This window comes from Primulina tabacum, chromosome 4 (assembly GCF_025594145.1).
Source record: "Primulina tabacum isolate GXHZ01 chromosome 4, ASM2559414v2, whole genome shotgun sequence".
In the NCBI taxonomy this organism is placed as follows: Eukaryota; Viridiplantae; Streptophyta; class Magnoliopsida; order Lamiales; family Gesneriaceae; genus Primulina; species Primulina tabacum.
In genome coordinates this window covers 45521445-45535815 of record NC_134553.1, presented here as the reverse complement: position 1 = coordinate 45535815, position 14371 = coordinate 45521445, and the positions used below count along the sequence as shown (strand labels likewise).

Below are 14371 nucleotides of genomic sequence, written 5' to 3'. Positions count from 1 at the left end.
TCTTGCTTCTGCCCTTCACTCTTCCTCCCTTATGTTCTTCTTCCGCGGTGATACTACTTCACAGTAGCTTCTGTTCCCCTCTCTTCCGCGGTCTTCTGCGCTTCTTTCTTCCTGTGTCAATGGGCCTCTTCTTGTATTCTTTTTAAGCACATCTCCACTTAAACCTTATAGATAATAAGATTGTAGATTTTTTTCAAAGATTAGACTCCATCTTTATCAAGAACTTCAATAATATCAACATAATAAGATAAAAATATTTTATTTCCTTTGAAGTCTTGTAAATTTATTTTATTTCCAATTTTAATCATTTTTCATCTTTTATTTAAATCTACAATTATTAATTCAATTAAGCACATAAATAGGGATAAAAATATAAGATAAGGGCAAATATTATTAAATCAAATCCCTAAAATCTTTTCAAGATTTGGCCTTATCAACCATTCCACTCGATCACATGTCTTACTCATGTCAAGTTTAAAAGCGATCGACCTTAGGTGGTCTTGAGTACGTGTAAGCATCCAAAAGAGATTATCAGTGATTAGGCGTCCCGGTACAAACTCGCTTTGTTCAACATAAATATGATCTGGTAGACATACCTTTGAGCGATTAGCCATAGCTTTAGATGTAACTTTGGCAATCACATTAGAGGCTCAATGGCCTAAAATCTGCCCCAGAAGTAGCATTCTTACTCTTCGGAACTAACACAAGTTGAGTCATGTTCAGCTCCCGAATCGACGTATACTCATTGAGAACCGAGAGACACACCTGAGTAATGTGTTCACCCACCACTCCCCGTTCTCTTGAAAGAAACCAACATCAAGCCCATCGGGCCTGGTGATTTCCAAGGACTCGTAGCATGTTGTTACCCAACATAGCAGATAAAGCATCCCGAACCTCATGTGAAGTATACTTAGCATCCAAATAATCACACGTAGGAGGCAGGATCTTACGATCAATTCCATCAACTGCCCGAGCCACACAATCTTCTGTGTGATGGCTAGTAGTAAAAATTGTAGCAAAACAGTTGAGAATAATAGAAGAAATACCCTGAAAATCAGTAACCCATGCATTACTGTTATTGCGAAGTCCCTGAATTCGATTATTCTGCCGCAAAATGAAGCCTTGCTATGAAAATACTTAGTATTACGGTCAGCCCACCTAACCACTCTTGCCGAGATATTTGTTTCCCATAATACTCCTCGAATGCTAGTAGATGGTCTACGTTGTCGCTCCAATTGTAACACAATTGGCAGCCTCCCAACCTCTAACAGTTCAGAATTGAATCGAGAAATCGAATGCTGGAGCTCTTTAATTCTACTGGCCAAATTCCTAAAGGTACGGGTGCCCCATAAATAAAGTTGTTTCCTACATCGAGCCAGGGCATTTCGAAGGACCAAACAACTACCAGGCTGCTAATGAAAAGAACTCGACCAACATTCGGTGACCACAGTGGGAAAATCGCGATGAGATCGTCGGTAGGACTCAAATTTAAAGGTACAAAAAGCTGTTGTTAAGCGCATGACGATGCAAATCAAGCAACATGATCAGACCCAAAGAAATCTTTATGAAAATCTCGAGCCTGCGGTAACAATTCCAGTCATTCCATCGTTGCCATAGGGCGATCTAAACGTTCACTACCACAAATATGGGATTTCGCGGCGCACAACTATAAGCTGTTGAAAGTTTGAAGATAACAACGGCGTGAATCGCGGCGGCAATTAATAATTTTGGCGGCGTGCAATGCGTGCTGCGATTCATATTATTTGCGGCGTTCTAACGCACGCGGCAATTAATCATTTTGGCGGCGTGCAATGCGCACTGCGATTCATATTATTTGCAGCGTTCTATGCATGCTGTCATTAGTAGTATTCTCGATGTGCGCGGCGCGCTGCAATTCATATTTAGAGACATGTGCAGCAAATGTTGTTCATATTTAGAGACATGTGCATGGTAGCTTCTCTCCTTCTCTTGCTTAGATTTGTATGGTTCGAGAGGGCGTGCTACTTGCGATTCCAGAAGTGGACTTTAGAGACATGTGCAGTAAATGTTGTTCATGCACTTTATCACCCTTCCCCTCTATCACTTGAAGCTCCCATTGTCTGTCTTCTGGACAATTCAATCAACTGCCCAGCTGCGAATTTTTATCAAGTGTCGGGTTATTACAACCGGCTTGGATTAGCCCTTCAGCCGAGAAATGGCTTGAGGAAAATCACTCCTGCTGAAGGACTCACTCAATTCACCTGTCTCCTTCGATTCTCAAATATCTAGCATCTTTCTAGTTCTAGGAAGGGCTGATACATCCTTTGTCAACTCAGTTCTAACTCAACATCCCCAAAATATAACCTTAATATATAAATAATCATTGCTGCAATTGTCATAATTATGTAATCAAGCATGGTTTTCCTCACGTTGATAAACGATGTTTGTGTGATGTATCTATTTCATAATGGATTAAATTTAATAAAGATCCATTGTAAAATTTAATCCTTTCTTACAAAACTTTTTTCGGTCGAAAACACTTTTGACACCCCCTGACCTTCTGTCCATGGCTTTCAATAGGCGCATCTTTACGTTGGAGGTTTTACGATGTTTGGAACTCTCACCAAACCATTTTTACTTGGAGGTGCAAATAAACCGACTCAACTCAATAAATATTTAATTTATATTCAAAATTATCAATTTAGATATTCGAACTTTTTCTGAAGCCAAACTTGATATCAAATTATTTTCACAAACTTTAATATTTTATTAACATAATATAATTATAAGTTAAATAAATATATCTCAAGTTTATTTTAGTATTATTTTTTAACAGTTGTTCGAATAGCTTGCATCATGTCCGAATCTTATAAACCGAGCTTAAGCTTAATTCGAGCAAAAAAAATTGAACTTCAAATCGACTCGAGTTCAAATATATCTGATTCGAATATAATTTGAACTTTAAAATTTTATTTCTATTTCGACTCGATTTAATTTGATATATCTCTAGTTCAACTCAAATGATATCTGTTGGCAGCTTATTCACACAGGCAACAACTATACATACACAATACAATAATGGTTATTTTTTAAAAATTTAAAATAAAATGGCTACTTTTTAAGACTATTTATCAACATAATTGGCGTGATTCGTTAATGCATTTGGCTATTTGGGTGTTTATCGTGGTGGAAAAGGGAGGGGATGACCATGTCTATTATTCGGAGTTTCAAAACCAATATTTTTATTTTGTGCAAGAAAAACCAAGTTCTCCCCAAAAAAAAAGTCTACATAAAAATGTTGAAACACTTTTGAAATACAAAGTGGATTATTGATCCACCCTTGATTCTTGGAGTGTCATCAATTGTTCATTAGGACTTAAAAGTCATGTTCTCCACCTCTTGTCTGATGGACTCAAACAGCACAGAAGAGAGATAACGCTCCCCGCAACTCGGGAATATAACCTGTATTCATCCCACTTTAATTTAAGACCATGTCTCACATACTAGCTCCAATATGTTCTCTATCGTGTGTGCGCGTGTGCGCAAAATTGATGAGACTTACAACAAGAAGTTTTCCAGCATTTTCTGGCCGCTTTGCAATCTTGATTGCTGCGGCAGCAGCAGCACCAGATGATATGCCAACCTAAATAAAAGCACATAATCAATCCACGTGCATATGTGCATAAAATTGAAGTTATACACAGACAAATATCCAAAAGAATCCACCAGACATTTCATGACTAAGATAAGAAGTTCTAAATAATTTACCAATAACCCCTCTTTTAGTGCTAGAAGCTTTGCAGTCTCAAGGGCCTCGTCACTAGATATCTAAAAGGATAATATGATGAAATTAATGCATTGCATCCGAGTAGAACATTGACCAAAGAAGAAGCGAAGGAACAAAAGAGTCTTACTTGAATCACTTCATCGATAAGATTAACGTCCATAACATCAGGGATAAAACCAGCACCAATTCCTTGGATCTTATGTCCACCTTTATCATTTCCAAAAACATTACATACACACACAATATATCTGGCCCCGATTGTTTTGGGATTAAACCTTTTATGATGCTGTCAACATAGAAGAAAATTCAACAACTTTAGCCGAAACTCACCAGGTGTTCCTCCAGAGAGAACAGCACTTTCGACTGGCTCCACGGCAAAAAGCTAAAACATAGTTTCACAGTATAAAAAGTTAATGAATGCACCACAATTCACATCCAGCATCAGATACATACTTGAAATCGAAATATTAAAGCTAACCTTAATATCAGAGTTCTGTTCTTTAAGAAACTTTCCAGCACCAGTAAAAGTGCCTCCTGTACCGATCCCACAAATAAATGCATCGACTTTTCCATCTGTTCCTTTCCAAACCTCGGGTCCAGTGGTTTCATAGTGTATCTGCACAAATAACATTAATTTAAGATGGCAAAACTAAAAACAAAAATTCAGGAGAATCAAGTTATATTATCCTGTATATATGATTCACAAAATACATAGTCTACAGAGAAATTCAAAAAGGGAGCAACCAGTAAGCAGTTTAACTACCTTTGGATTAGCAGGGTTATCCAATTGCATAAGGATGAAAGAATTAGGCGTGTTATTCCTTATCTCTTCAGCTTTCTGAAGAGCACCCGGTAGCCCCTTGGCATAATCCGTGAGCACCAATTCAGCACCAAAAGCAAGGAGAACAATTCTCCGCTCAAGAGTCATGGTATCGGGCATAACAATAATAAGCTTATAACCTTTAACAGCTGCTACGAAGGCCAACCCTATACCAGTGTTTCCGCTTGTACACTCTATGAGGACGTTCTTCATCGAAAATACAAGGCAAGAAAACAGAAAGAAGTTAACTACAACAAAAGTTGTTACCCACAAATGTAGGTTTTAATTCTATATCCAAAATCACCACACTGTTAAGATTGAGAGTTGAGTCTAACTCCACCCAAAAGGTAGCTCAAGGATTATCCAAATCCATATATACAACTCATAATAACTTAATCCAACCAACGTGGGGTGTTTAGATGTCACACGTCGGCTCGATAAGTTCTTGGGGGTTGTCCAAAGCCAACTTTTGGGGTGGAGTTAGCCAGCTTTTGGGTGGAGTTATGCTCAACTCTCAAGGAGGGAGAGTATCGCCCAACTGAATCCTATCAAAAATTTGCAAATGAAATCTCCTTATTTTATTAATTTTCCTCGGGTAATTTACACAGAGACATCCCCACCCACTACTTAAAATCTTGATCCAGTCGATGATAGATCAAAATGTTAAGAAGACATAATATGCACCTACAGTATCAATGGTTACGAGTTCTTAGTCATCGATTCGTGATGCGAAACTAATCTTTATTCAAAACAGTGCAATAAATCCAGCTGAAGAGAAATAGCTAACCTCTCCAGGTACGATGAGGCCCCGTGACTCGGCATCTGCAATCATGCTATAACCAATCCTGCAAGACAAGCATAATAAACTGAAGAAAACTTCTTTTGAAAAGAAAACTATTCGAGAGAGGCACCGACTCGGCCCCATAAAAAAAGTTGCAAAAATTTGATCTTGATGATTCAAAGAGAGGTTGAAGAGATACCTATCCTTGACACTAGAGCCTGGCCCCATGTATTCCAGCTTGGCCGCAATACGAGCAACACAACCATCGACAACATTGTTCAAGAAAACCAACGGGGTACGACCAATCAACTGAAACACAATTCAACCAAAGAATAAGTTTCGCCCCAGATCTTTTTATTCAAGAAGAAGTTAAAAAGGAACCCAATTAATTTGCAGAGACTTACTTCAGTGACATCCTTTGCTATTCCTAATTCCTCCGCCGCCGCCATATTTGCGAGTGAAATGACCAAGAATGCAACCGGCCAGTGACTTCAAAATGGTTGCTCAACTAACTGTCAACTTTTCTTTCGGAAAATTCGACGGTCATCGGTTTGGGTCAAGCCATATATTCTAAAATGTACTACGTTTTCCGACTGGCACCTCATATTTACTCCCATTTCAATATTTGCCTTGGAACAGGTCTCCTACATTTTTTAGGATTATATTATAGAAGTCATCGACGTTATCGCCTAGATTTTTTGCTCCTGTCATGTCTATCAGAGGATATCCACCAACTTTACTGCTCCCAAAATTATTAAAGATAAAGAAAATTATTTAACAGACAGAAAACTGTGGAAAATTATCCACATGTTAATGATTCCAGTAATGAAATTAATTATGTAAGCCACCGTTTAGTGAAAGAGGGAACATTAACTCATTATATATATAAATGGTTGAAAATGTCAAAAATATTTGTGTTGAAAATTATAATCTTGAATGTTGAAAATTAGGTAAAATTAGGTATTGAATATTGAAAATTAGTGTGTGATTATGTATGTAATGATGAAATTGTTTTTGGATTGTTTTCCAAAAAAATCCTATAAATAGGTCTCCATTTGTAAAGATTTGACACAATTGAGTTGAGAGAAAAATATTATAAAGTGTGTAGTTTGATAATTTTGAGAGTTTGAGATTTTTATTTTTATTCATAAATTTTTACTTTTTCATAACACATTATCAGCACGAAGCTCTAAAAGTCCTCCATATTTTTCCAAGCTCCAAAATAGAAAAAAAAGATAAAAAAAATAATATTTATTTTTCTGTTTATTTATTTATTGTGTATATATTTAATATATAATCTAATGTTCTTCAGAAATAATAAAAATAAATTTTTCAAAAACTTGTTATAAATCCTGGGAGGATGTTAAGACGACATCCCACACTCCCGGTGAGGGATACGACAAGTATAAAACCCTATAAGGTTTTTAAACAAAATAACTTATGACACCTCATTATAATAATGTGATATGATATACATAATTATTTAAATATGACTAATATTATATACATCATATTATTATCATAAAATTATACAAATACATACATTTATTTTTTTGTACACCAACGGTCGTAAACGGAAACAAAACGGCTAGTTTTTGCCCTATAAATATGATCTCACAAACACATTCAATCACTCCAAATTTCTCTTCTTCTCTAAACAATTATTCTTCATCAAATTTTCGAAGAAAAAAAAGATGGCTTTCTCAAGGTTATTTTTAATTATTTTTGTTATCATACTCACGAGTCTTGTATTTATCGGAGAATATCATCCTCGTGTGTTTTTTTTATTTTTACGAATGCTTGTACTTGTTGTTTATCCATTACTTTGTATTGCAATATTCATTAACTAATAAAATGCATCGTAATTTTTTTAGTACCACCATGTCAAAATTGGCAAAGCTCGAATTCATTGCTCTTGATATTACGGGGAAAAATTATATGACATGGACTCTCGATGTAGAAATGCATCTTGAGTCATTGGGTCTAAATGAGACCATAAAAGAAAACGGCATATCCACAGCACAAGAAAAGGCAAAAGCCATGATATTTTTGCGTCGACATTTCGACGAATGATTAAAATGTGAATATCTAATTGAAAAATATCTCATGGCTTTGTGGAAAGGATTAAAAGAAATATTCGAGCATATAAAGGAAGTTATACTTCCTACCGCTCGGGATGAATGGAATACGTTGAGATTCCAAGATTTTAAAAAAGTCATGGATTACAACTCGACAATGTATAGAATAATCTCGCAATTAAAATTTTGTGGACTTGAGGTTACAGAATCGGAAATGCTTGAAAAAATATTTTTCACGTTTCACGCATCAAATATAACTCTACAGCAACAATATAGATTGCGTGGATTTGCGAGATATTCTGAACTCATCGCCTATCTTCTTGTGGCGGAAAAGAACAACGAGCTGCTAATGAGAAATCATCAGTCCCGACCCACTGGATCAACAGCATTTCCTGAAGTAAATGATGTAAGTAAAAATGAATTTAAACCTAAAAACCAAAATCAAATTCAAAGACAAGGTTTTGGTCAAAATCGAGGTCGTGGTCGTGGACGTGGACGTGGACGTGGAAGTGGTCGTGATCGTGGACACGGCAGTGGTTTTGAAAATAATCGAGATAGTTATTTCTATAACTCATCTCAAAAGAGCGTCCCAAATTATCCACAGAAAAGGCAACATGAGAATATGAGTGTTAATGATAATCACTCAAAAAGAATTGAAAGTTCTTGTTTCATATATGGTACTCCAGGACATTGGTCCCGTATTTGTCGAGCCCCTGAGCACCTTTGTAACTTTATAAAGAATCAATAAAAGAGAAAGAAAAGGAGATCAACTTCACTGAAAAAAGTGAACCTTTGTGTGATTCAACTCATTTTGATGCTGGAGATTTTCTGATTGATTTCTCGGACAATGATCAATTTGCTGGTGGAATAAATATGTAAAATATTTTATGTACTCGTATGATAATGTTTTATCATGTGTTATATTTTTACATATGTATTGTATTGTATTTTATTTTTATAAATGTATTGTCAGTAATTTTATTTCATTGCATATTTTTTTGAAGTTCAAATATGGAAAATGCTATGACCAAAGCTGAAGTTTGCATACCTGATAGTGGTACAACGCACACTATCCTCCGAGATAAAAGATATTTCTTGGAACTAAAACCAACAAAAAAATGGTGAATACAATATCAGGTCCTGTAGACTTGATTAAAGGTTGTGATAAAGCACAATTTTTGTTACCTAATGGTACAAATTTTTTTATCAATGATGCTTTGTATTCACCACAATCGAAAAGAATTTTGTTGAGTTTTAATGATATATATTCCCATGGGTATGATACTCAAACAATGAATGAAGGGAATGAGAAATATATGTGTCTTACCATATATAAATCAGGAAAGAAATATGTGATTGAAAAACTACCAATTCTCCCTACTGGATTGCATTATACACATATAAGTCCCATTGAATCAAACATGGTAGTTGATAATTCTTCAATATTAACCAATTGGCATGATCGATTAGGACATCCTGGTTCAACAATGATGCGAAGAATTATAGAAAATACACATGGTCATCCGTTGAAAGACCAGAAGATCTTTCAGAATAATAAGTTTCAATGTAAAACATGTTCTCTTGGAAAACTTATTATAAGACCATCACCAGCCAAAATCCAAACTGAATCACCAATGTTTTTTTTAACTAATTCAAGGTGATATTTGTGGACCAATTCATCCACCATGTGGACCATTTAGATACTTTATGGTATTGATTGATGCCTCCAGCAGATGGTAACATCTATGTTTATTGTCAACTCGAAATGTTGTATTTGCAATATTACTTGCTCAAATAATAAAATTGAGGAATCAATTTTCCGATTATACAATCAAGAAAATTAGACTTGATAATACTGGTGAATTTACTTCCCAGGCTTTCAATGATTATTGTATGTCTATGGGAATCTCTGTTGAACATCATGTTGCTCATGTTCATACACAGAATGGATTGGCTGAATCATTGATTAAACTTCTACAAATGATTGCTAGACCAATGATTATGAAAACAAAGCTCTCTATTTCTATATGGGGACATGCAATTTTACACGCCGCTGCATTAATTCGCATCAGACCAAGTGCATATCATAAATACTCCACATTGCAGCTTGCATTTGGTAAAGAACCAGACATTTCTCATCTGAGAATTTTTGGATGTATGGTGTATGTGCCTATTGCACCACCTCAACGAAAGAAAATGGGACCTCAAAGAAAGATTGGAATTTATATCGGTTATGATAATCCATCAATCATTCGATATCTTCAACCTCAGATAGGCGACGTGTTCACAGCACATTTTGCTGATTGTCATTTTAATGAGGAAATCTTCTCAATGTTAGGGGGAGACAAGAAACATACCGAAAAGAAAATTACATGGTATGTATCATCATTGTTACATCTGGATCCAAGAACAAAACAATGTGAAAAATGTACAGCAAATTGTGCACTTGCAAAGAATAGCAAATCAAATACCAGATGCATTTACATATACAAAGTGGTAATTAAATCATATATACATGTTGTAAATGATTCTGCTCGAATTGAAATTCCAAAGAAACAAATTAAAAAAACTCATGATGTCGTAAAACGCCTGAAGCGTGGAAGGCCAATCGGTTCCAAGGATAAAAATCCTCGAAAAAAAATTTATAAAGAAACACGATGATCACAAAATAAATAATGATGTTCCTGAAGAAACACATGATGATCACAAAATAGAGAATAATGTTTCTGAAGAAACACATGATGATGAAAATGTTCTGTCAGAACCACAAACTGACGAGAATCGTGAAATCTCTATCAATTATATTAATACTGGAAAATATGAACCGAAAAGATATAGAAGAAATTGATGATATTTTATTATAATGTGGCAATCGACATCATAAATGATAATGAAGATCATGAACCAAAATCTTTTGGTGAATGTAAAAATCGGCATGATTGGATAAAATGGAAAGATGCCATCTAGGTTGAATTGGATTCGCTAAATAAACGTAATGTTTTTAGACCTATAGTCCTTACACCTGAAGGTGTAAAACCTGTTGGACACAGATGGGTTTTTATTCGAAAGCGAAATGAGAAAAATGAAATAGTAAGATATAAAGCTCGACTTGTTGCACAAGATTTTTCTCAAAGGCATGGAATTGATTATGAAGAAATGTATTCTCCAGTGATGGATACAATTACGTTTCGGTATTTGATTAGCTTGGCGGTATCTGAAAATTTAGAAATGCGTCTTATGGATGTTGTTACAGCTTACATATATGGATCACTTGATAGTAATATATATATGAAAATCCCTGAAGGATTTAAGATGCTTGAAGCATAAAGTTCAAAATCCAGATAATGTTATTCTGTGAAATTACAAAGATCATTATATGGGTTAAAGCAATCTGGCCGAATGTAGTATAATCGGCTAAGTGATCACTTGATGAAAAAAGGATATGTAAATAATTCAATATGCCCTTGTGTTTTCATTAAGAAAACAACATCCGGATGCGTAATTATTGCTGTATATGTTGATGATTTAAACATCATTGGAACGAATAAGGAAATTCAAGAAGTTGTGTCATACTGAAGGAAGAATTTTAAATGAAGGCATCTTGGAAAAACCAAGTATTGTTTGGGTTTACAAATTGAACAAATAGAATGTGGAATATTTGTTCACCAGACAAATTATACAGAAAAGATCCTTAAACGCTTTAATATGGATAAATCAAATCCCTTAAGTACTCCAATGGTTGTTAGATCATTAAACATAGAAAAGGATCCATTATGTCCATGTGAAGATGATGAAGATATTCTTGGTCCAGAAGTACCATATCTAAGTGCTATCGGTGCCCTTATGTATCTTACAAATTGTACAAGATCTGATATATCTTTTGCCGTAAATTTATTGGCAAGATTTAGCACATATCCAACAAAGAGACACTGGAACGGAATTAAACATATATTCTGTTATCTACGAGGAACAACATACTTGGAACTTTTATATTCAAAAGATGCTAATCCAAGTATAATTGATTATGCCGATACTGGATACTTATCTGATCCACACAAGGCACGTTCCCAAACTGGATATGTATTTACTCGTGGAGGCACTGCAATTTCTTGGCGTTCACAGAAACAAACGCTCGTAACAACTTCATCAAATCATGCCGAGATTATTGCACTACATGAAGCAAGCCGTGAATGTGTGTGGTTAAAATCAATGACCCAACATATCTAAATCTCATGCGGATTATCATTCGACGAGAAGCCTATGATACTATATGAAGATAATGATGCATGTGTTGCTCAAATGAAAGAAGGATACATAAAAAGCGACAGAACTAAACATATTCCTCCTAAGTTCTTCGCATTCACCAAGGAGCTTGAGAAGAATAAATATATTGATGTTCGTCATATTCAATCAAGTAAAAACTCATCAGATTTCTTCACAAAGACACTTCCTACGACAATATTCAGAAATCACATATATAATATTGGGATGCGTAATTTACGAAATTTGTGAAAAATTATTCGTGTCAACATGAGGGGGAGTTTACGTGACCGCACTCTTTTTCCCTTACTATGGTTTTTATCCCAATGAGTTTTTCCTAGTAAGTTTTTTAACGAGGCAGTATAAAAACACGTAATGAAAACAATTATTGTATTATGATCATCATCACAAGGAGGAGTGTTGAAAATGTGAAAAATATTTGTATTGAAAATTATAATGTTGAATGTTGAAAATTAGGTGTTGAATATTGAAAATTAGTGTGTGATGATGTATATAATGATGAAATTGTTTTTGGATTGTTTTCCAAAGAAATCCTATAAATATGTCTCTATTTGTAAAGATTTGACACAATTGAGTTGAGAGAAAATATTATAAAGTGTATAGTTTGATAATTTTGAGAGTTTGAGATTTTTACTTTTTACCATAAATTTTTACTTTTTCATAACATAAATCATTATGTCATCAATATATATTTTGAAATAAACAAAAGAGTCTTAGGCCAAATTTACAGCCGTGGGACCAAAATTTTATATTGGATATCAAAACTAAAACGCAAAAATTAGTAGAAGCAAGCAGGGATGGAAGCTCAAGGTATATTTTTGGGCCTAATTAATAATATGGATTGAGTTTTATTTTTAAAAAAAATTTAGCCTTGACTTTTTAATTTACTAAAATTTTTAGCCAATTTCTTGAGGGTTTTTCATAGCCGTTAGGTTTGTTCCCATCTCAATACCGACTAATTTACTTTCAACAGTAAACACGTTACTCTTCTAGAAATGGATGGTCTCGTCATTGTTGCCTTTCTTATTTTAAATCAATGTTTTCAAAAGCATGCTTCTGCGTTTTGATTAATGGGATTTTAGCGCAATGACAATATTTAATTTTTCGTCGTGTTGTTAATGATGAAAGATTATTGCAGTATTGTATGTGCCAAGATTGCTCCAAGTGCTATGCCCTCTTAGATTAATCATGACTTGTCTCATGTTGATATTTCAGTTTAATGCATTTTTGTTACCGCTAGGAATAATTGTTCCTTAGCTAGTAGTATGCTAGTTTGTTTAGTCATTCAACCCAAGATCAAAATATTTTCTGGATACGTCTCTGGAAGCAAGTTATGTTTTTTGTGTAAATGTTATCATAAAATTATATCGGTTTATAGAAAAATTTAAGAAGGACGCAACGACTTAGCCACCCTGCTTAAGCAGTTTAACCACCGTTGGATTTGCAGGGTTATCAGTTTGCACAAAGATGAAAGACTTTGGTGTGTTATCCCGTATCTCTTCAGCTTTCTTATGAGCACCTGGTAATCTCTTAGCACGATCCGAGAGCACCAAGTCAACGCCAAATACATGGAGAACAACTCCGCTCAAGAGTCGTGTAATCAGGCATGACAACGGTAAGCTTAAAACCTTTAACTGCTGCTACAAAAACCAACCCGATACCAGTGTTTCCCCTTGTCGAATCAATCAGAAAATGTTGATCCATTTGATGATAGAGCAGAATGTTGGTAAGATATTTGCACCTAAAATCGCAATGGTCACAAGTTCAGAGTCCTCGATGGAATTTTGTGAAAGGTTATCTATCACCTTAAAAAAGGATCCATCATGATTTCAAGCCCGTTACTAATCAAACAGTGCACTAAACCCCTGAAGATGATCAGCTAACCTCTCCAGGTGCGATGAGGCCCCGTGCCTCGGTATATGCAATCATACTCTAACCTATCATGCAAAAGGGGATAATAAACTGAAGGAAAAAATGCATAGATGTTGAAAAAAGGTGCCCATCCGAATCAAAAAGTTGATAAAAATCTGATATGATGATTCAAAGTGAAGTTGAACAGTTACCTATCCTTGACACTAGAACTTGGCAATATGTACTCCAGCTTAGCCACCATACGAGCGACACAACCATCAACAACATTGTTCAAGTACAAATTCCAGCCATGTATGTTCTCTTTTGGAGTATTCTTCAACGGCCCTTTTGTCAGCTCAAGCCAGAGATTATGAATGTTTTCCACTTGGAGCTATTTTTATTTTGAACTAAACGGGGCAATTGCAGGCATTGTATATCTCACTTAATCCCATTTTAGTCTCTGCTTTGGGTAGGCTGCTTAATGCTCACAAAGTTTTCCATGTCTGATAATGTCAAGTTAGGCCATTCGCTACAACATACATTTTTAATAAACTGAGATTCCGAAGTAATTGATTCAATATGAATACACTTGGATTAACCCTGGTGCTTAATTGATTCAAAGAACAATCAAGAAATGATTCTCTTCGTTTTAGAATTTGAGGTTGAATTAAAGGAATGTCCAACAAAATAGTTCATAATATTGTGCTATTGAATAGTACAGAGAAAATGGAAATAATCACAAATTATTTCATGTCCTCCACACCACACACAAGGCTTCATAAAATCACATCTAA

General features: G+C 35.1%; 1 protein-coding gene across 2 annotated transcripts; it reads right to left on the bottom strand.

The window, feature by feature from the left end:
- Window positions 1-3194: 3194 nt before the first annotated feature.
- On the bottom strand, window positions 3195-14331 carry LOC142543431 (cysteine synthase-like). Of its 2 annotated transcripts, XM_075650683.1 has the most exons (10): window positions 5772-6017; window positions 5567-5676; window positions 5374-5431; window positions 4530-4793; window positions 4245-4382; window positions 4097-4148; window positions 3894-3973; window positions 3748-3807; window positions 3542-3622; window positions 3195-3441 (listed from the first exon to the last, which is right to left on the bottom strand). In XM_075650683.1, exons 1-10 carry the CDS (start codon window positions 5814-5816, stop codon window positions 3349-3351), a joined length of 981 nt encoding a protein of 326 aa, XP_075506798.1. In that variant the 5' UTR covers window positions 5817-6017; the 3' UTR covers window positions 3195-3348. The 2 variants fall into 2 exon arrangements, with proteins under 2 accessions (XP_075506798.1, XP_075506799.1); XM_075650684.1 differs by lacking the exons at window positions 5374-5431; window positions 5567-5676; window positions 5772-6017 and adding an exon at window positions 13611-14331.
- Window positions 14332-14371: the final 40 nt, after the last annotated feature.